Genomic DNA, 23,114 nt, shown 5'->3' on the forward strand with positions numbered 1-23,114 from the left:
ACTGTGAGTAGGTAGGGCTTGTCAGTTATAAATAATTAATGGTAGTATAACTTATTGGGAATCTGTACATGCTATGGGGAAGTGGGGGGAGACAGCAGTGACTGCTATGGAGGTTGAGTAGATCAGCTTTAGTGGAGACTAATCTTGATAAACATGGTGGAATCATCTCAGATTTTTAAGTAAAATAGCGCCCCCTGCCAGGGACATAACTAGCTTCATTGACTAAACATTTTGATATTTGTATTGGTTTTATTTTATTTCTATAACCCAAACTTTATTTCATTCTGTTGTTTCTGATGTATTTTTCACTTTCTAGTCTCCATGCTTTGCAATGTAGGAAGAAAAAAGAAGTTAAAAACTACCACATTGTGTAATTGATTTAGTAAAATGTAAACATGAAATTCTGGATCCTTAAAAATGTATACTACTCTAATTTCTCAGATGTGTATGTACTGAACCTCCTAACCCCAGCAATGAAACTCTAGCACAATGGAAGAAAGAGAATATAACAGCACACAATATTTCCTGGAGAAATCTTACTGTTTCTGTGAGTAAATTCTGAAATAAAGGGTTTTGTAATAGATATTGATCTGGTTCTTTTAGCTTTTTCTAATTAGACATACATTTTCTTCTTGATTGATGGATAGGTAGTATGTTTTCAGTACGTAGTGTTGTTTTGACCAGATAGTAGTTGCCACTTTTTTATGTATCATGCGCTGAAAAGTATAGGCTGAAAAGAATGGAACTGGCACGAGAGATAAGGGGAATTATATTTGACTTCCAAGATATGAACAGTGTAAAGATGTGAATATACTTCTGTTTTCTAATTCTACTTAGATTGATACGTTCAAAGGAAGTGTTTACTGGGACTGTGGCTGCATATACTGGACTTTACAATATTTTATATCCACTTATACTGCCTTTTTATCAGTTCATCTGCTCCATTGACAGCTTATTTAGAAGATCTTGAAGAGCTGTGTTAATGTCCTAAATGTCTAAGTTAACCTTGTCTAACTCATCAAGACTAGTCTGGGTTGAACATTAAGGGAAGAGAAACGAAAAAGGATAACAACATGTAATGAACACCTACTGTGTGCTGAATACTGTAACAGATGTTTGTGTTCTGTTGGGGGAATATTGTCCTAACCCTGGAATATTTATTTTTGACATTTTCAAGCCTGGGAGTTAGAAATAAGGATGTAAAGTTTGCCAGTAGTTAGAATTAAGACTAAGGTCCCTTGAGCTACCCTTGTGCTTTTTATATCGTATAAGTAACTGTAGGTCATTCCTTTCTTACTAAGATGATAGTTAGTTTATAACTATATAATTTGAAGGATATTAACTGAAATTTAATCCCACTGATAATTTAAGCTGTATTGTCCAATACAGTAGCCATTAGCCACATGTGTCTATTTAAACTTAAGATTAATTAAAAGTTTAGTTTTTCAGTTAACTAGCCACATTTCAGATGTTCAGTCAATTCATGTGACTACTGGCTTCTGTATTTCCATTATTTCTGTGATTGAAATGTTACATTATCTGCATCATCTAATATGTCTATTGGGCAGTGCTGATTTAAAGCAGTAAAAATTGCCAGGCATGGTGGTTCACACCTGTAACCTTAGCACTCCGGGAGGACAAGGCCGGGAGTATTGCTTGAGATCAGGAGTTAGAGACCAGCCTGGGCAACATAGCAAGGCACCATCTCTATAAAAATTAAAAAATTACCCTGGTATTGTGACTCATGTGTGTAGCTAACTTATTGGGAGGCTAAGGAGGGAGAATCACTGGAGCCCAGGAGTTGGAGATTACAGTGATCTGTGATAGCATCATTGCTCACCAGCCTGGGCGACAGAATGACACCCTGTCTCTAAAAACAAATAAAAGATAAAACATAGATTCATGCTTTACTATTTTATATTTAAAAAGTCATTTTTGTTAAGGAAGAGGTATAGTTAATAGAGGTGTTCAAATGAAAGTGATTTGTTACAAAGAATTCATTTCATGATGGGTCAGATGTCTTTCACTGATATAAGTGTTTTCATGTTATCCCATGGGGCCTTGCCGGGTGGGTTTTTTTGTGTTTCTGGTAATGGTATAGCTTTTAATTTCATGGTCCATGGGATGGATTAGGTTTGCTAATCTCAGCACATGGCATGTGAAAATAATGGAACATTTAACTATTTTTCTTTTGGTACAACTGACTTGTTAAAATGAGCTTCATTAGATTATAAGTAAGAAAAAGGAGAACTTTAGTGGCATGTACTTCTGTTAATCTCTGGTTGCCTTTCAGTTATTTTTTTTTTAACTGAAAATGAAGTCAGTAGTTTCTATAATTGCATTTTATTATGCTATATTATTATGTTACTGATTTTGTTAATGGAAATATTTTAACGGTCATTTTACTGCTCATGGTCCTGTGCTTTTAGTCTGAAGGTACTGAGTCAAGTCAGAAAAACTAAACACAATTTTTATTACTGATTTTAATTTAGATACTGTAGCCGTGTCTTGTCCAGCATCATAAAAGAGCGTAATATTAATTTTCTATCTGCTGCTTTTGTTTTAAACCACTTGTTCAGAGACAAAAGCGGTAAAATTGTGGACAAGCAAGAACGCAGAAGAAACATTTCACAAATAATACTACGAGGCTTTCACTATAGGGAATATGGAATTGAAAGAAAGGAGTATATGAAGTGACTTGGCAAAATACTGTATTTTAGTGATTTGAGATGCACGTATTTTTCAAATTATAATATCTTGAACTCAGGATATATATTACAATTAGTTGGTAGTGTGTTATAGTTGACTGGATGAGGTTTTTTTTTGTAAGGAAAACAAAATAATCGTGCCTCTTACAATCAGTTGCATCTCATGAGTCAATGAAATTCATAATAATTTATTGAATACTTAAGAATCCCCCATTCTCTGTTTTCTCTCTCTTTTTTTCCAGGAATGTAAAAAACTTCATGGTGTATTCTTAGGGTCAGCTTGTGGTCATCATGGACCTTATATTCCAGATGTGCTCTTTTGGTGTGTCATCTTGTTTTTCACAACATTTTTTCTGTCTTCATTCCTCAAGCAATTTAAGACCAAGCGTTACTTTCCTACCAAGGTAACTGATATAATTTTGGAATTCTGGTAATGCTCATATTTTTGGTTTTTATTTCCTTGGTTTATTTCAAAACGGTAATACATTTTTTGGGGTTAATACTCTATGCCAGCTGGTTAATAAAGAAATTATTCATAGTGAAAAATGTATATTACATGCCTGAGCTCACAGTAGGAAGATGACAGTACCATAAGAGTTGCTAGGTTAGTTGTGAAATGTGTTTCTTATATTTTTGGAAAGAATTAAATATAAATGTGTTTCACTGTTAACATTGTCACTAGTTAAAAGCTCCATTTATACGTTGTAGTGGCAATTTTATCAATGAAAAATGTGAATTATTTAGCAAGAACACATAGTATTTCTGTGTTTATATTAACATCATCCCTTTAACATAGGTGCGATCGACAATCAGTGATTTTGCCGTATTTCTCACAATTGTAATAATGGTTACAATTGACTACCTTGTAGGAGTTCCATCTCCTAAACTTCATGTTCCTGAAAAATTTGAGGTAAGGATTAAAACGAATGGCTGTTTGTTACTTGGGAATACCATACTACTTTAATGCAAGATACTATTTTCTCAGTAGTTATTTTTCAAAAGTATGTAGTCTCTCTGAAGAGCTGATGCTTTGAAAGGAAATAATTTATATGTGTTTTTCATATATATATAAACAATGACAATATGGACAGAAAAGAGACATGTGAACTTAAAAGTATCAATGCTGGTCCATTAGAGAGAGTGAATGAAAATATCGTGGTAAGATGTAGGGAGCCATTAAAAAAAAAAAAAAGTCTTTGCTCTGTTACCTGGAATTCTTGCTGTACCTTCCAGGGAGAAGGAAACACCCTTTATTCTTTTATAAAGAAGTAACCCAGGCCGGGTGCAGTGACTTGTGCCTGTAATCCCAGCACTTTGGGAGGCCAAGGCAGGTGGATCACTTGAGGTCAGGAGTTCGAGACCAACCTGGCCAACGTGGTGAAACCCTGTCTCTACTAAAAATACAACAATTAGCCAGGCATGGTGGCGGGCACCTGTAATCCCGCTACTCAGGAGGCTGAGGCAGGAGAATTGCTTGAACCCAGGAGGCGGAGGTTGCAGTTAGCTGAGACCATGCCATTGCACTCCAGACTGGGCAATAAGAGAGAAACTCTGTCTCCAAAAAAAAAAAAAAAAAAAAAAAAAAGGTAACCTAAAATTGAATTTTCTAGGAGTGGCACAGAGGGTCTAGTTAAATTTCTAGAAGGGTAATATATCTGACAGTAGTTGGAAAGTTCCATGTAACAATTTCCGGTAGCATAAGGAGAAAACGAAATGTGTTCTATAAGAAAAATGCTATTTGATCTGAACATCCATTTGAATTTTCTGCTTTCATTAGCAAAATTCATTTTCCTTCTGCTCTGTTTTTGTTTTCTTCCATCCTCCTTTGTTTATTCTAAAAGGAAAGACATTTTGAATAGTGTCACTGGTTATATTTAATTTAAAGTTATATGACTCCTTTCAGAAGCATCTGGTTTAAAGGGGATCTGAAATAAGGAATATAATGAAGATCATTTAATTTTATAATATTGCACTGAGACCAAAAAATGTTATTTTTAAAGCCAGTGGTCTTTTAAAGTAGGGTACACAGGTGGAAAATGATCTGCCAACAATTTTTAGAAAGTCTGTGTTTCTAACATAAACATATGAGAATATTAAACTTTAAGCTTATTTTATGAGAATATATAAATAAATGAAACTGTGAATTAGTATTGGTTCAAAACTTGATGTAATTTCCTATAATCCTGGCCTAAGTTCCTTGTTCTAGTTCTTAAATATGTCCTTGTTATTCATTTATTGATATGACTTTGAGGTAATAAATAGGCTGATTTCAGGGGGCATAAAATATACTTAGGGAAAATCAAGGAACTCTTAAGAGTAAATGGCATTGTATAAGTAGAATAAAATATTTTTATTCATATACAATATTGAGTGTGAGGTAGTTTAATATATATTAGTGTGGAAAGATTGAATTACCTGAACTTTGAAAGTATTAAATTTCCCTTTTATATTGACAAATGTTTTCATGAAGAAGAAACAAGCTTAATACCAAGTTGAGGTAATAAAAACATGTTTTTGGTTTCAATATATGCGGTATTCTCCCAAACATACTAAACTCTCTTGATCTTAAAAAAAAAATTGCTATAAAATAAATCTTATATTGTACTGTCAAAATGTATTAGTATCTCATAAAGTGCCTTATTTTTGTTAGTAGTTTCTTTGAAAATACCATGTATTGAGGACTAGTTCTGATTTAGTACTGACCCTGTCAGTACTAAAGTCTGAGGACTTATAAAGCAGTTTAGTTTAGGAGTTTAGTAGATAGATTGATTTTACCTTATATGAATTATGCTGGAACATGTGGAAATGACATTCCAGTTTGCTTATCAATTTCTACATAGCAAACTTTTGAATAACAGCACTTTATTTGTTTATAATTCTGTGGCAGTTGAGACTAGGCTTAGCTGGTTTGTGGTCTGCTCTATGGGGTGCAGCCATCAGTGGGGGCAATATGCCTTCATTCGTATATCTGAGGCCTCAGCTCAGATGGTTGAAGCAGCTGGGATAGTTGCCTGGTGAACTGCCCCCGACACCCACTACCATATAGACTATATTGAGGATAGTCTTATCCTCAAGAAAGCTTATCTAGGCTTACTCAACAGCGTAATAATCTCAGGGTTCAAAGAGGGCTAGAGAAGAAGCTGCAAGGTTCGTTAAGGTTCAGACTTAGAAATCACATAGTATCACTTTGGCCTTATTCTGTGGGTTAAAGTAAGTGACAGGGTCATCCTGGTTTCAGGGGTTAAGGAAGCAGCCTCCACCTCTAGGTGGAAAGATTGACTGAGTCACATGCCAGAAGGTACACTTGTAGGGATAGGAAGAATTACTGTGGCCATCTTTGAAAGTAATTCACCATATAGTTCAAGATTTAAGTTATTTCCCATTCCTTGGTATTTCTTGGAACAGATCGAGTCTGTGTTATGGAAATTTAGTGCAATACAGCAAGGAGACTTTTTAAAAATTATTTTTAATTTTTTAACAGCCTACTCATCCAGAGAGAGGGTGGATCATAAACCCACTGGGAGATAATCCTTGGTGGACCTTATTAATAGCTGCTATTCCTGCTTTGCTTTGTACTATTCTCATTTTTATGGATCAACAAATCACAGCTGTAATTATAAACCGAAAGGAGCACAAATTGAAGGTAATTTTAGAATTTGCCTTAAGCATTGTGATTCTTCAAGGGTTTGAGGTGTTTTCGTAATGATTGGAACATTAAAAGATGTAAGATGAAAATTAGCTTCTTCCCTCTTTATAATTAGTGTAGAATGTTAAATTGAGGGAACAATTTAGACTTACAGATACTTATGTTCATTTCACTTTTCAGAAAGGAGCTGGCTATCACCTTGATTTGCTCATGGTTGGCATTATGTTGGGAGTTTGCTCTGTCATGGGACTTCCATGGTTTGTGGCTGCAACAGTGTTGTCAATAAGTCATGTCAACAGCTTAAAAGTTGAATCTGAATGTTCTGCTCCAGGGGAACAACCCAAGTTTTTGGGAATTCGTGAACAGCGGGTTACAGGGCTAATGATTTTTATTCTAATGGGCCTCTCTGTGTTCATGACTTCAGTCCTAAAGGTAAAATCTCTTTATTGCAATGTTTTACAGTCTTATTATAACATTTATACTTAGTTATGTGAAAATGAAACTTAAAATATCTAAAATTGGGTTTATTTTCCACAGTTTACTTGGGAAATAATTTCATTGGGTTTTTAGTATAGCAAGCATTTCAGTGTTAAGCTGTGTATATTTTTAAAATAATGTATGCCAGGTGCAGTGGCTCACGCCTGTAATTCCAGCACTCTGGGAGGCCAAGGCAGGAGGATTGCTTGAGGCCAGGTGTTTCAAGACCAGCCTGGGCAACATAGTGAGACCCCTGTCTCTATAAAAATAAAAATAATTAGCCAGGTATGGTGGCGTGCTCCTGTGGTCCCAGCTACTCAGGAGGCTGAGGTGGAGGATCGCTTGAACCTGGGAGGTCAAGGCTGCAGTGAGCCGTGATTGGGCCACTGCACTCCAACCTGGGTGACAAAGTGAGATCCTGTCTCAAAAAACAAAAAATAATATGGCAAATATCAATATGTATAAAACACTCATAAACAAAAGTATTTGTGGGGGAGGGGAAATGACCTCAGTAATTTTTAAGTGTATAAAGGGGTCTTGAGAGCGCAGAGTTTGAGAGCTTCTGACCTAAAGTTGTTGTGTCTTTCACCTATGACTCTATCCTCATTCTCTCTTCCATCACATCCCTCTTGTTGGCTTTTATTTTTAATTTTATTATTGTAAAAGTTGTTATTAACATTTACATTTTGTGCTATGATGATAAGCCTTCCTTGCTTCTCCTGTAAGTTAGATTACAGAAATTTATACCCTCTGGGAACACATAAATGATATTATGATGATATTTGCTGGGGACTAAGCAGTATGATTGTGAGGACTAAGCAGTGTGATTTGCCTGCAGGGAGGCAGAAATACACCCTATTTTACTCCAGCCCAAGCCTCGAGGCCAAATAAGTCTTTCTAATATCTGTTGCCTTCCCTTACTGTAAAAAATTGTATATGCAGGTTCCCGTTTTTCCTTGTATTCATTTTTTGTATTGATACATTCTTTTTACACATGGTACCATGAGTGGTGAACTTGTTCAGAGTTCTTGCGTATTTCAAAATGTCTCTGTTTACCTCAACCTTTGATCCATAGTTAGATGTTCAAAATAATTTTCTTTTGGATCTTCAAGTCATTGTTTTCTAGAGACCAATTTTCTAATGAGAAATCTGAAATCTATTTGGTTTTTGTACTTTTATGGAGACCTTTTCCCTCTTTTCTGTAAGATAAACCAAAAAAATTGTTTTTAACTTTCATTTTTGTGAAATCTCATTCAGATCCTTAGGGGGGCAGTTAGGGGCTTTTCATTTACCCTGCTTAGTCTCTGTGAGTTTCCTCAAGAAACTTGTGGCTTCTGCTGTGGGGAATTTTCTTCCCCCGTTTACTTCCCTTTCATCTACTGTCTCTGTTACAGATTTCTTCAACTCCAGCTAAACAGATCTCAGACCTTTTGGATTTGGTCTAACATTCTTATCCCTCCTCCCCCTTGCTATTAAAGAAAATTTCCTCCTTTTTTCATATCATTATATTGGTCTTCAGTCTTATCAAAATTGTTACTACAAAATTTTAGTTATTTTGATGTTTATAGATTTAATTTTCATGAGCTTTTCCCATTCTTATTGTTTCCTTTTCCGAGCATTCTTTTCTTTTCTTTTTTTGAGTCTCACTCCATCACCTAAGCTGGAGTGCAGTGGCATGATCTTGGCTCACTACAACCTCTGCCTCCTGGGTTCAAATGATTCTCGGCCTCAGCCTCCCGAGTAGCTGGGACTACAGGCACATGCCACCATTCTCAGCTACTTTCTGTGTTTTTGGTAGAGATGGTGGTTTCACCATGTTAGCCAGGTTGGTCTCGAACTTAAGGCCGCAGGTGACCTACCCACCTCAGCCTCCCAAAATGCTGAGATTACAGGCATTGTTTGGATTTTTAAAAATATGTCTGCTTCATAAATTGTTTTCTTTTTTTCCAGTGTCCTTAGAAAGACCTGCTAAGTTGTTTAGAAGAGATGTAGTAGATGTGGTTTTCCTCTGTAGTTTTTTCATTCATTTTTCCTTATAGTACACTTCTCCCGTAGGTCAGACTGCTTTTTGTGGTTTTCGAGTAAATGGATGGGTTCTGTTAATAGCCAGACCTTCTTGCAGGATGAATAGGTGTGAACTGTGTAGACAGTTTGGGATCGTCATAACTGCCAAAGTATTCAGGATTTTATTTTGGAGGTGGATTTTAATTACTGTATTCAGTAAAGTCTACTGCATAATAATATTCACTGCAGCAGGTAGTGATAGCAATAATGATGGTTGTCACCTTTTGTGTGGTTAATATGTATCAGGTGCTTTTCTGAGTGTTTTATGTATTTGAAGTCATTGAATCTTCACAATAATCTTGATATAGAAATCGAGGTACAGAAAGGTTAAGTTTGACTTAAAACTAAGTCTGACTGCAGTACCCCTGCTCTTAAGTGAACATACTCCCTTTTTAGGAAACAATATGTAGAAGATGAGCCATTTTTCAAGCAGGTTATTGTATATTAGCAATTTTCTTATGTGTGGAAATGTTAGGTCGGTCTAATCCTCATGATTGAAAGATCTTTTAATTCTAGCCCTGTAATTACTCACTGATTATGTTTTTGTGTACTTACTACTCATGAGTTCTAATTGTGGTCATTTTATTTACAGTTTATTCCGATGCCTGTTCTGTATGGTGTTTTCCTTTATATGGGAGTTTCCTCATTAAAAGGAATCCAGGCAAGTTTTAAGTATTTAATGATTTTCTATAGAAACTTGATATTTTAAGTATGTAAAGATTATTTTAATGATGGTAGTGATTTATTCTCAACTCTGACATTTTGTGGGCAGGTTAGTTTCCTAACTGAAGACTTCAGACATTTGCCAAGTGATTGTTTGCTTACTGCACATTTTTTCCTCCAGAGAGTGAGGTCATGGGCTGACATGGTCCTTACCTGTTTTTAATTGAAGCCAATGAAAAGCCCTATAACTCAATAAAGACTAGTATAGTGAGAGGGAAGATCAAAAGGATTGGACTGAAAAAAAGTTTTGGCACTTAAAAAGGTAGATATTAGTTTCCTATAAAAATAGCAAGACCCACCATTTGTGTAACAAAATACAGCTTATGAAGCCTAGCAGATACATCATTTTGTGATCCTCAAAACACTAACCAGTTGGGAGAGAGGAAAGGAAGAAATCCTAATATAAATCAGGAAACAGAAATAGAAGGACTTATTGAAGATTATTAGCTAAGCCAGTGATTTCATTATTTTGTTTTGTTTTAGTAGTTACTGGGAAACAACCTAATAAAACTTCTTAAGATTTGTACTAATGTAATTTTAGTATAAAACATTTAGGCTGGCTATGGTGACTCATGTCTGTAATCCCAACACTCTGAAAGCCTGAGGCAGGAGTATCACCTGAGGCCAGGAGTTTGAGACCAGCCTGGACAACACGGTGAGATCCTGTCTCTACAAAACATTTAAAAATTAGCTGGCTGTGGTGGTGTATACGTGTAGTGCTGGCTACTTAGGAGGCTGAGGTAGAAGGATTACTTGAGCCCAGGAGTTTTAGGCTGCTGTGAGCTGTGGTCATGCCACTGCATTCCAGCCTGGGTGACAGAGTGAGACCCCGTCTCAAAAAAAAATAAATAAATAAAATGATCATAAAGCACAGTTAGCACTACATGACCACCTCTTCTCATGAAAAGGATGTTGTCTAAAGTTTCCAACTTATAGGCTAGTGGCAGGAAAGCATCTTTATTTTTTCAACACCATCCGGGATCTACTCTTCACTGGTCCAGAAATTATTTCCTTATCTCACGTGATTTTTAAGAGTTTTGTGCTGATCTTATTCACAGTGTGTAAATGATGAAATTAAAGCTCCAAAAGATGAAGGCATTTGCTCAGTTTTATTTTCAATTAGTAAAGAATTGTAATTGTTATCTCAGTTTATTTTCTGGTTAGATTTGGAAAGAACCTTAGAAGTCACTCAGACTATTCTGTTGTCGTGCACATTAGAAAACAAGTTCAAAGGTCACGAGAGCGTTATTCAATTATAGCAGATAAGTTTGTCTAGATATTTTAATCCACTGAATTAAACATTTTGGCTTGGGTTTTCTGATTAAATTAATTACAGCAGTGCAGGTGGTTGCTTGGTTCCTGCCCACCACATCCCCCCTACCCCCCTCCCTGCTTTGGATCCAGAGAATCCTTGCTGTAACATTCTCCCGTACTATCAGAAAATGTCAAGGAAGTTACAGTTTAATACACAAAATCCTAAAGTTGAGTATAGATTCTTCTCCTAAATAGCAGAAATATTTTATTGAAAACTTCTTTGTTTTTTATTCTATATGTAGTTATTTGACCGTATAAAATTATTTGGAATGCCTGCTAAACATCAGCCTGATTTGATATACCTCCGTTACGTGCCGCTCTGGAAGGTCCATATTTTCACAGTCATTCAGCTTACTTGTTTGGTCCTTTTATGGGTGATAAAAGTTTCAGCTGCTGCAGTGGTTTTTCCTATGATGGTAAGATTTCTTCACACTTACTTTGTCACTAATTAATAATATTTTTACAGTAATTTTTTATTAATATTTATCATTGACTTTGAGAAAAGGAATAATGTGTTCTAAGTACCTTCGGTGTTTGAAAAATGTGAATTAGCTGTTACTTGATACAAACCAGTTGTTTCCAGCCTCGGTTTTCTTATTTTGTAAATTTTTGTTTGTTTTTCTTTTTAGTCCTTAGGCTATAGGACTCGGTTTTGTATTTTTAAATAACTTCAGAATTCAGGACGTTCATGGAACAAATACATTTCCAAATGTAAAAGCAAAGCAACCAAAACAACATGGTTCATTATTAAAATATTTTGATATATCTTTTTCAGAAATTGACAGATCTGGAAGTTAAAAAGTAATGAAGACTACCGATGACTTTAATAAGACAAGATAATTCATTAAATTATCACAGAATATTGCATTTTACAAATAGAGAATGTACATTCTTCTGTAAATGCCATGTAAAAATTGGTTTTGTACATGGCCACAGAGAAAACCTTACAGAATTTAAAAAGCTATAAAAATTACTCAAGTAATATTTTCTAATAGTTAAATTAGAAATAAATAATGGAAAGCCACTAAAATAATCTTGAATATTTGGAAATTAAACACTGTTCTAAATAATTTCTGAATAGAAAACTGAGTAAAAAAACCATCTAGAGGTATTGAAAGAGAGAAAATTATAACAATGTTGGTGTAAAACTTTGAGCACAACTAAAACACTGAGAGGAAGGTGTATGCACTTCATTGCCTTTATTATTCAAGAAGACTTCGATGCAGCTAAGTTTTTTTTTTAAAAAAATCAGTAATGGATAAACCACTCCAAGCCCATGTAAAGAAGAAAATGAGAGAATGGATATACAAGATTAAGAAGGAGAAAAGAGAGATAACCAGAGATATGGATGTGATTCGAGGGACTTGATGAAAATAACACTTGCATGAATATCAGTAAATTTGAATATCTAGAGCAGAGGTCAATAAACTTTTTTCTGTAAAGGGCCAGATGGTAAACATTTTAGACTTTGTAGGTCACGAGAGTGTTATAATTACGTAATCTTACTGATGAAATTTTAGAAATAATTTTAAAAATATAGGACTACTAGAAGAATGGAATTACTTTTTATTTGACATTATTTTAGTCGGGATTCATGGTTTTTGTTCTCTACTATCAAGTTAATTCCAAATGTTTATCTGTAAAAAAAACATTCTTAGGTTATGGGCTATACAAAAATAGATGGCGGATGAGATTTAACTCAGGTGCTATGGTTTGCTGACCTCTGACCTGGAACAAATGGATTATTTTCATACTATATCTAAATTTCCAAAATTGACACTAGAAGTATAAAATTTGTGTATAGCCCAGTTGCATAGAAGAAACTGGAAAAGTGGTTAAAGACCTGTCCTTAAAGTATCAGGGTCAGATTGGTTAAAAGCTTAATTTTAAAGAACAGATCATTATAATGCCCTCTTGAATTATTCTAGACCAAAGGAAAAGATGGAAACCTATGCATTTTTTTTCTCAAAAAAAAACTAGCAAGTTATTAACATCCAAGGCTAATTAAGTTGCACAAAAAATCTATGCTGCCTTCCTACTTACTAATATAAATGCAAAAACCTTAAACTAAAATATTAGCAAGTAAATTTAGCAGAATTTCTGAGATTAATATATCTTAATTAAGTAGACAATGATACTTTGGCTTCAAAGCAATTATTAACATATTTGTTGAAAATGTCATAGTATACGTATTAACCCAAGTGATTTTAGTTAAAAACAAAAAAGACTGAGCCCGTAATAGAATTAATAAGAATTGTGTTAGGGTGACTGCACGTTAGAAAACTTGATGAATTAGTAGGCAGTCTCTCTCAATGATCAAAAACCATAAAATACTTAAGAATAAATTTTAAAAGAAAAACCCCTTTAAAGAAAAAGGCTTTATAATAGCGGTTGTATTAGCTTCCAAGGGCTGCTGTAACAAAGTACCACAAACCAGAGGCAGTATGTGGGGGTGGGCAGCAACATGCTCTTTCTGAAACCTCCAGGGGAATCCTGCCTTGTCTCTTCCTCTCTTCTGGAGATTTGCTGGCTGTCTTTGGCATTCCTTTGGCTTGCAGCTGGGTAACTGAAATTGGGGCCTTTGTTGTCACCTGGTGTTCCTCAACAGCTTATTTCCAAATAAGTTCGTATTCTGAGGTACTGGAGGTTAGGACTTAACTATTAATGGGGAACAAAATTCAATCAATAACAGTATTAAGGGACAACAAATAAGACCTGAACAAATACCGTGTTCTTTGTTTTAAAGACTTCATATTATAAAACTTTCAGCTTTCTGAAAAATCGCATTGAAATGTAATACAGTGCCAAGTACAAATTCTACTGGAGTTTTATCTGAATGTATGTGTTGGGGTGGGGGATGGTGTCATTGTGAACTGGATAAATAATTTGGAAGCTTATAGAAAAAAATAAATGCCAGACTCAAAAACGTGGATGGTGGAAATGTTCTGTATCTTGTCTGGGTGTGCATTATATGAATAGTATATACATTTGTCAAAAGTATCAAACTGTACACGTGCTATTTTTCAATTTTTCTGTATGTAAATTATATATTCATTAGAGAGACATAACTACTAGAGAATAACAAGATAATGATAATTATAACTAAGAAGGATTCCTGGCTAGGATTGGGCATAGAGGGCTTTGCTTTGTCATCCACTTCACTGTTCGTGTGCGGATACTGTACTGTTTTGATAACCAAATATTTAAAAATTGCTGACAAATCAGTGTAGCCACCATAATATAGAATTGGCATATGAATAGACAAATCAGAAAAATAGACAAATGGGTCCAGAAATGTATCTGAATACATTGGAATTTTATCACTTGAATACCATAAGCAGGTTATTTCATTAAAGGTAATATTTCTTTTGTATGGGAGAATTTAGTATTGGACGACTTAAATGTATACCGGAAGCTAAGTAATGTTGTATTCCTTATCTGAGACCATGTTCAAAAATCATAATTGAATTCAGTATTTAAATGGTAAAATAAATTGTAGTAGAAAATGTAAAAGAGTATTGTATAATCCATTGATTGGGACTAACTTTTCAAAGAACATAGGAAAACCCAAGTGTAAAAGGAAGATATATGCTATATTTGACCACATGATAATTAAATGTTTCTTATGTGTTCAAAAAGCATAAAAAACAGTAAAATCAGACTGAACTGGGAGAAAATGTTTGTAACATATAACACAGATAAAAAATTTCTATTCAAACTACACAAAACTCATAAATTCATAAACAAAAGTCGTAAAAACCAACAGAAAAAACAGTCAAATGTTAGGAAATAGCAAGTAGAGAAGTGGAAATCTCATTTGCCAGTCAGCATTCAAAAACATGCTCATCTTCAGAAGCAGTTAAAGCAAATTAAAGTAGTAGTTCATTTCTCCCATATGATTGAAAAGTTAAAACCTAATGTTGGGAATAGGTACTCTAATGCATTGCTCAAGAGATTTTTAAAAATTATATATACTTACATAATATATAATGTCTTAAAAAGTAATGTTTTTGCTTTGATAGTCAGTGTTTAACCTGCTTCATAATTTCATGTGGAGTGCAAGAGATTTATTAAGGAGAAGGTTAAGAATGCCATTTCCTTTTTTCCTCTCTTTATATATAGCTTTTTTTTTTTTTAGCAGAAAGTTAAAAAAAAGAAATAATTGACTCAATTCCTTTGAAACAAGATAATGTGTGAATAATTTTTAAACTATATGAAGCATTTTTTATTATAAGATTTAACAAATATGCTTTTGCTCTTTAAGTGATACAGTTTATATTATGTGTTACTTAATATTTCCTTCCCCTTTTTAAAGGTTCTTGCATTAGTGTTTGTACGCAAACTCATGGACCTGTGTTTCACGAAGAGAGAACTTAGTTGGCTTGATGATCTCATGCCAGAAAGTAAGAAAAAGAAAGAAGATGACAAAAAGAAAAAAGAGAAGGAGGTAAAAAGATAACCATTTTAAACTTACACCGCTTCCTTATTTAATATTTTGTACCATATTGCAGGCACCATTATAATCACTTTACATGAATCAGTTCCTTTCATCCTTCTAAGAACTTTGTATAAAGTGTAGTAGGTACTGTTATTATCTCCATTTTACAAATGAGGAAACTGAGGCAGAGAGCGACTAGGTAACTGTTCCAAATGTAGGCTCTTAACTATTTCATTGTATTGTACTTCCATAGCTCTGACACAGTAATACTTTTCAAAAATTAAATATCATGTGCTTACTTAATCAGCAATCAGAAGAATTACAGCTTTTAGCAATATTAAAATATAGGTAACACAAAATAGTTGTACATCAGAGTATATTATCTGAGTAAACATTAAATACATTTAATATAAATTTTAGCATATATTTAATTTTATACGTAATGACAAAAAGGATTTTTAAGTAATTATCTTTTTAAAAAAGTATAATAAAGTTTTAGTCTTTATGTGCACTTACTGTGTACCACCATTAGTTGATTTGTATGCCAAGATTTAAACATACTTTATTCTGAATTGGAATTTGATTTTTAATAACCAACTCAATACTATCAGTTAATAAGAAGGAAAAGTAGAGACTTGAGTATATAGCATTGATGGTTTTTTGATTGTATTTCCTTGCTCCATTTTCCCATTCAGAATATTGTTTGGAAATCAAAGATAAGAAAGATACATATTTTAAAATGTTATGTCCTGTTTAAATAGAGATTAAAATTTTATTGGTTTTATGTTTATTTTTCAACAAAAATTGAAATTCTTTAATTAGATACTAATTACAATATTAATTTGAATTAAGACACCAGATTTTTAAAATTAAGATTTTGGTTTTCTTCAGAGTTATATATGTAAGGTGTTTTGGTTTTTTCTTCTGAGATGGAGTCTTGCTCTGTAGCCCAGGCTGGAGTGCAGTGGCATGATCTTGGCTCACTGCAACCACCTCAACCTCCCGGGTCCAAGCTACCTGGGATTACAGGCACCCGCCACCAAACTGGGCTAATTTTTGTATTTTTAGTAGAGACAGGATTCCACCATGTTGGCCAGGCTGGTCTTGAACTCCTGTTCTCTGGTGATCTGCCTGCCTTGGTCCCCCAGAGTGCCGGGATTATAGACGTGAGCCACTGTACCTGGCCTGTATGAGTTTTTGGTGATTTTTGAAATGGGATGTAATTTACCTATAAAATATATGGGCCAAATTGCCTGTTTATTACTTTCTGTATTAATTAGAATAAGGTTCAGTCATATATAACAAAAAACAAAAGTAAAAGTGGTCTTTAAACACAAGGTTGTTCTTGCGTTTCAAGTAAAAGAATTCTTGAAAGCAAGTGATGTAGTGTTAAGCCCCACAAAGTTATCAGGGGCTCCTTGTACTTTTCTCCTGACCTCAGCATATAGTTTCCATCCTCTCCTTCACTTCATGAGTCAAAATGGCTGTCAGACTCCAGCTGTCATGTTAGCATTAGAGACAGCAGGAAAAAGGAAGGGATAGAAGGCAAAATAACTTTACCATATTGTCAAGTTTAAAGAGTCTTTCCAGAATGTTCTTTCCAGTAAGTTCTGCTTGCACCTCATGATCCTACTAAGTTGCAAGGAATGCTGGGAGATTTAGTTTAGAGGTGTTTTTGTTTTTGTTTGTTTTTAAGATCTGGGCACACTGGCACCTCAAAATAGTAGAATTTCTATTAGTAAGGAAAAGAAATACAAATGTTCTCTCAGTGTCTCCCTCTATTGTCCTATCCATCACCCCCATTATTAACATTATAATTTTCTTCTGTGTCCACTGTCCAAGTTGGTCTCAACCTGAGCTTGAGCGTTGATCTTAACCAGCCTTAGTGGTCTGCTTTGCTGGGTTCTATAAATATTTGCTGAATGATTTAAGATAGTACTTTCATTGATGTACTTTTAAAAAGAGTATAGGAAATGCCGTCATGGTTATTAGTAATTATTACTGGGTTGGGCTGGAGGGAATTAAACAACAAATACTCTCAGCAAATTGATCTGAGAGTATTTGAGACATTGCTGAGAGTATTTCAATTTCTGCGATATTTTTGATTGTCATAACTGGAGGGGCTGCTACTGGCATCTGATAGGTAGAATTCGGGGGTGCTGTGAAATACTCTATATACATAGGACTTCTACAAAAGATAAATATTATACCCTAAATGTCAGTATTCCTGAGGTTGAGAAACCCTGCCTTATCTAAATGACATTCCGCTCGTATCATATTGTGATAAGGTTTCACAGAATGTTCTCTCTCATTATAAACCTACATAATAATTGATAATCACATTTATGTAATTAGATTGTAGTTAAATAGTATGAGTGATAGTGATTTACATAAAGAAATGAAAGTTATATCAATGTTAAATTAGTCCTGTTATACAAGTGGTTGTTTTTATTTTATGTTAAAAGTATGTCTTCATGATTATAAAATTAATTTTTCAGTAATGGCAGATATGTTATATTTAAATAATGTCAGTTTGGGTTTCTAAGTCTTTAAAACATTATATATTAACCGATTCTGTTGGAAAATTTTCTGGGAAAAGTAACCTCTTCACACATGTGTTCTAAAGGAAGCTGAACGGATGCTTCAAGACGATGATGATACTGTGCACCTTCCATTTGAAGGAGGAAGTCTCTTGCAAATTCCAGTTAAGGCCCTAAAGTATAGGTGAGATATAACTTTATGCTCTAAAACTTTTATATACATGTCAAGTGTATTAATAAGCTATACAATGCTTCTTTAAAATGATTTCTATTTTATAAAAGATGATAAAATCTGCATATGGTGTATCAACTAAAGGAGGGTGTCACACAATTTGAAAAGGAAGTCCCTTGCTCCTTTCCCACCCAAGCTGGACTTGGACCAGAGCCTTAAACTAACTTCCATGCCAAGCCAATAAAATTGACTTGTCTTCTATCACTCCATCTGTCTTAGTGAAGTTTAAAATCAGTACATGAGTCTGAGAATATTTCCATTTTCCCAGTAGTGTAGCTTTTTCCTTTGTGCCCTTCATTAGGGCTGTGGTCAGTGGCTGCTGGAAAATAAGTTTTCAGTAATCTTTGTCAGTATCCATTCAAATACCAGTAATTCATTTTCTGATAGCCTTCCAATATATAACTATGTTTAGAGGCCCTAGAAGTCTCTTACTTTTCAAAGATGTGATTTGATTATTGGCAGTGAGGGTTCATATGATGCAAGAATTAATAAATATGTATAATTTATTGTGTGTGATTTTGGTGATTTATATTTAAATGTAAGAACTAAAGATACAGAGGTTGGGAAATGCAGACTTCTGTAGTATTAAAAGATTAACCTATATTCGTGTACACACCTGATTTCTATTTCTACACTTCTATTCCATTTCCGATTAGCTAGAGAAATCAGTCTTAGAGGCCGGGTGCGGTGGCTCATGCTTGTAATCCCAGCACTTTGGGAGGCTGAGGCAGTTGGATCACCTGAGGTCAGGAGTTCAAGACCAGCCTGGCCAACATGGGGAAACCCCGTCTCTACTAAAAATAGAAAAATTAGCTGGGTGTGGTGGTGCCTGTAATCCCAGCTACGAAGGAGGGTGAGGCAGGAGAATTGCTTGAACCCATGAGGCAGAGATTGCAGTGAGCCAAGATCATGCCAGTGCACTCCAACCTAGGCAACAGAGCAAGACTCAGTCTCAAAATAATATTAATAACAGCCTATATTTGTGTACACACCTGATTTCTATATTTTTCTTTTTTTTTTTTTTTTGAGACGAAGTCTCGTTCTCGTCCCTCAGGCTGGAGTGGAATGGTGTGATCTTGGCTCACTGCAACTTCTGCCTCCTCGGTTCTCTTGAGTAGTTGGGATTACAGGCGCCTGCCACTACGCCCTGCTAATTTTTGTAATTATAGTAGAGACGGGGTTTTACCATGTTGGCCATGATGGTCTCGACCTCCTGACCTCAGGTGATCCGCCCGCCTTGGCCTCCTGGGATTAAACAGGCGTGAACCACAGCTCCTGGCCCTCCTGTTTCTACACATCTATTCCATTTCTGATTAGCTAGCGAAATCAGTCTTAGAAAATGTACAGGTTTCTTCCCTGATCAGTTGATAGAAAATGTTTATTGGTATTTAATTAACTTCCATTTCTTTTTTTATTTTTTAGCTATTTATAGCTTTTACAGGAGTGACATTTGACTTGTACATGTTGATTAGTTGTGATGAATGAATTCAACTGATTTTCCTCTATACATTTTGCTATTTATTTTCACTATTGTTATTATTCTCTTGAAATTTTTGTATACTTTAAATGCCAAGCATAGAGGCATTTAATATGGATATTTAATATATCCAGCCACAGTGATCTGCTTTGATGGGTTCTAGAAATATTTGTTAAATGATTTAATATGTTAACTTCATTGATGTACTTCTAAAAAGAGTATAGGAACTGCCATGATGGTTGTTAGTAATTGTCACCAACTTGCTGAGAGTATTTGCGCTTAATTTCTGTACCCTACTTTATCACTTTTTCAGTGTAATTATATATGAACCTTGATAAATTTAAGTGGAGTCTATAGTCTGATAAAGAAAAAGATATCTGTAGTTTTCCTTTTGTCTTTTAAGTGGTGACATGAGCCATGATTAATATGGCTATGTTTAAAATTTTTAACATCAGGAATGCCAGGAAATGGCTAATGTGCTTATTTGCCAGAATTTTATATCTTAAATAGCTTTGGATTACTTGGGTGGAAGATCAAATGAGATGGTATATGAAAGTATTTGGAAACTGTAAAGCCCTTATAAAAGATGAAAATAATTTATATAATGCAGGCTAAGTTTTTCCCATCTAATTTCATTTTGAGGGAAAAAAAAAAACATGTACTTTCTTCATAGTGGAGGATATTTAGAAGCTAGAAAGTTTATCAGGAATTCCTTTCTTCACTTATATGAAGTTGGCAACCAAGTGAATAAATGTTTACTCGGGGTAGGCAGTTTCAAGTTGGATGGCTATGCCATTATAAACTTTGGTATTCAGACTTTGTGTACTTTTAAAAATCTGACGTGGCGAAGGTAAAGAAACCATTCATAGAGACTTTTCAGTGACCACCTCACATTTCTCTTCAATCTTAAATTTGTAAATAACATTCTGACTTTAAGTATGAACAGAGCTAGCACTTTCTAAATGACTGCTGTTTAGTCATTTGTAAACTAGTTGCCATCACATTGTTAATTTAACATTACCTAATTTGACATTTGTATTTGTATCTTGTTTGTCTGAATATATTTTTTTAATCAAAGAAAAAGGACTTGCAAATGTATTTGTATTAACTTTGATACTTTCCTATTACTTGTGATGGACAACCTTGAGCCCCAAATTAATTATTTATGGGTATTATTGGATTTGAGGTCTTGAAGTAATTTTCGTAGAAATACAGAAACAGAAACAGTTGTCTTACTGTAATAAATGGATAGTACTCTTTTTTTTCTTTTTTTTAATTCTTGAGATGAGTCTTGCTCTGTCACCCAGGCTGGAGTGCAGTGGTGCGATCTCGAATCACTGCAACCTCTGCCTCCCAGGTTCAAGAGATTCTCCTGCCTCAGCCTCCCAAGTAGCTGGGATTACAGGCGAGTGCCACCATATCCGGCTAATTTTTGTATTTTTAGTAAAGACGGGGTTTCACCATGTTGGCCAGGCTGGTCTCGAACTCCTGACCTTGTGATCCGCCCGCCTCAGCCTCCCAAAGTGCTGGGATTATAGGCATGAGCCACCATGCCCGGCCTACTCTGTTCTTTTAATTTTGATGAACTTGATAAATACCACCTTTATCACACTAAATATGTGACATATTTTCAGAACTTTGTTTTCAATTTCACAGTGTTATCTTTCCAAGCATTCTTTATAATGATTTGTAAAAGCTATGAAAAATAAGATTTTAAAAATCATAATCTTAAGTTTTCCTTATATACTTTGGGTATTTATTTGATAAGATTAAATGTGTGCCAATTATAAATGTTTTCTAGTTGACTTGAGATTGCATTATTTTTTGTATGCATAAACATATTAACATAGCCTTATGTTATTTCAGTAGCATATTTTCAGCCAAGATGATAATAGGGCATCATTGCTAGAGTGCTGCCGAAGGACTACTGAAACCCCAAATTGGATTCTGAAGCGAAGTTCCATAAATAAATCTTGCTAACTTAGTTAATCTTACTCCTAGTTTTGATTAGAAAGAAAGATGTAATTCTTCATAAGGACTTTGTAACAGAACTCAAATTCTGATATCCTGCTAGACCTTTAAGTGCATGGCAAAGGTTTTCTCAATTTAGCTGATGAAAGCAGATAATAAGAATGACAATATTAATGCTTTTGCAAGTACTGAATACTAACCAAAAAGTGTATTTGTTCTTCAGTGTTGATCCCTCAGTTGTTAACATATCAGATGAAATGGCCAAAACTGCACAGTGGAAGGCACTTTCCATGAATACTGAGAATGCCAAAGTAACCAGATCTAATATGAGGTAGTTATAACTGTTTATGTGTTTTCTAACTGTAGCCAATTTTCATTTACTTATGATAGCTTCATTTCTTTCTTTCTTTCATCCATCATTTTAATGTATACTTGGAATAAGGTATAAATAATGATTATGTTTTTGTCTTTTATATAGTTACCTATTTTAAAAAAGAATTTGAGTCAGGTGCAGTGGCTCACACCTGTAATCCCAGCACTTTGGGAGACTGAAGTGGGCAGATCGTCTGAGGTCAGGATCATCTGAGGTCACTTGCAGTGATCCGAGATCGTGCCATTGCACTCCAACCTGGAGGACAAGAGTGAAACTCTGTCTCAAAAATAGTAATAATAATAATTCGAGCTATTTTATAATAAAAATAAATTTCATATAGCAGTATGGAGTGAACATAAAAAAGATCAGAAACCGTATAAAGATAACTACTAGGGATTAACTACTATAATTGAATACTATTTCAATCATGCTTTCTGATGATCTAAGAAAAGAGAAACACAAGTTGTTTCCCTTCTTGTGTTTTGGTTTAGTATGCCATTTGTTCAGGTGAGGTAAACATGTTGCTTGGAGATATTTGGAAGAAATCGAATCCATTGACATAAAGACCATTCAGTTTTACAGTGGACCATGTATTGAAAGTATTATGTAACCTCTTTCTTACATTTCTTGTTATATAACCTATTTTCTTTCTTTTGTTCTCACTTCAAGAACTAAGCCCTCAGGGATTCTGTTTGGTAATCATCAGTACTTTAATCCCTTAAGCCTCTGGAGAAATGAGTTACTGTCTTATAGGGTACTCAGTCATTCATACTCAGCAAATACTTCTTTTTATGTACAGTTTGTGCAAGATGCTATGTTGGGTGTCTGTATATTCTGCTTGGGCATCAGATGAAAACTTTTCTAGGCACTCAGTCACGTAGCTGTTTTGGTTCACTTGCTGTCTTAGCTCTGTCTTCTGACAATAAGTGATTAGCTTTTTGTCATTGTTTGACTACCCTCTTTTAGAACCTTTTTCCTACTTACTCTCTATCCTATGTTTTTCTCTTCTGTCATCTGAGTTCTGATTTCTCAGCTGGCTGTTTCCTTTCTTCTGTCTTTAACTTAAAAAGTTTTAAAGTTAAACTCTTTGTAATTTTGGATCATTCAGTACAGCCAGAATTTTTCTAAATATTCTTTTTACTATTAGTAAT

At 34.6% G+C, this 23,114-nt stretch overlaps 1 protein-coding gene across 16 annotated transcripts in view; it reads left to right on the plus strand.

Moving 5' to 3' along the window:
• The window catches only part of SLC4A7 (solute carrier family 4 member 7), a 107,574-nt gene that overhangs the window by 79,108 nt on the left and 5,352 nt on the right, over window positions 1-23,114 (plus strand). For 8 of the 16 annotated variants that reach the window (XR_012430628.1, XM_005545586.4, XM_005545591.4 and 5 more), the window contains 10 exons: window positions 442-547; window positions 2,951-3,112; window positions 3,505-3,618; window positions 6,190-6,351; window positions 6,535-6,786; window positions 9,488-9,556; window positions 11,175-11,348; window positions 15,248-15,379; window positions 17,997-18,094; window positions 21,814-21,921. Coding sequence is in view for 13 of the 16 variants with exons in the window: in XM_005545586.4 (XP_005545643.1) it covers window positions 442-547; window positions 2,951-3,112; window positions 3,505-3,618; window positions 6,190-6,351; window positions 6,535-6,786; window positions 9,488-9,556; window positions 11,175-11,348; window positions 15,248-15,379; window positions 17,997-18,094; window positions 21,814-21,921 (1,377 nt within the window). In the remaining 3 variants the exon portion in view is untranslated. Of the gene's footprint in view, window positions 1-441; window positions 548-2,950; window positions 3,113-3,504; window positions 3,860-6,189; window positions 6,352-6,534; window positions 6,787-9,487; window positions 9,557-11,174; window positions 11,349-15,247; window positions 15,380-17,996; window positions 18,095-21,813; window positions 21,922-23,114 lie in introns of those variants that run through there. The other 8 variants (XR_012430629.1, XM_015445019.3, XM_005545594.5 and 5 more) reach the window with 3 other exon arrangements.

The sequence above is a fragment of the Macaca fascicularis genome, chromosome 2, assembly GCF_037993035.2.
Source record: "Macaca fascicularis isolate 582-1 chromosome 2, T2T-MFA8v1.1".
Taxonomy (NCBI): domain Eukaryota; kingdom Metazoa; phylum Chordata; class Mammalia; order Primates; family Cercopithecidae; genus Macaca; species Macaca fascicularis.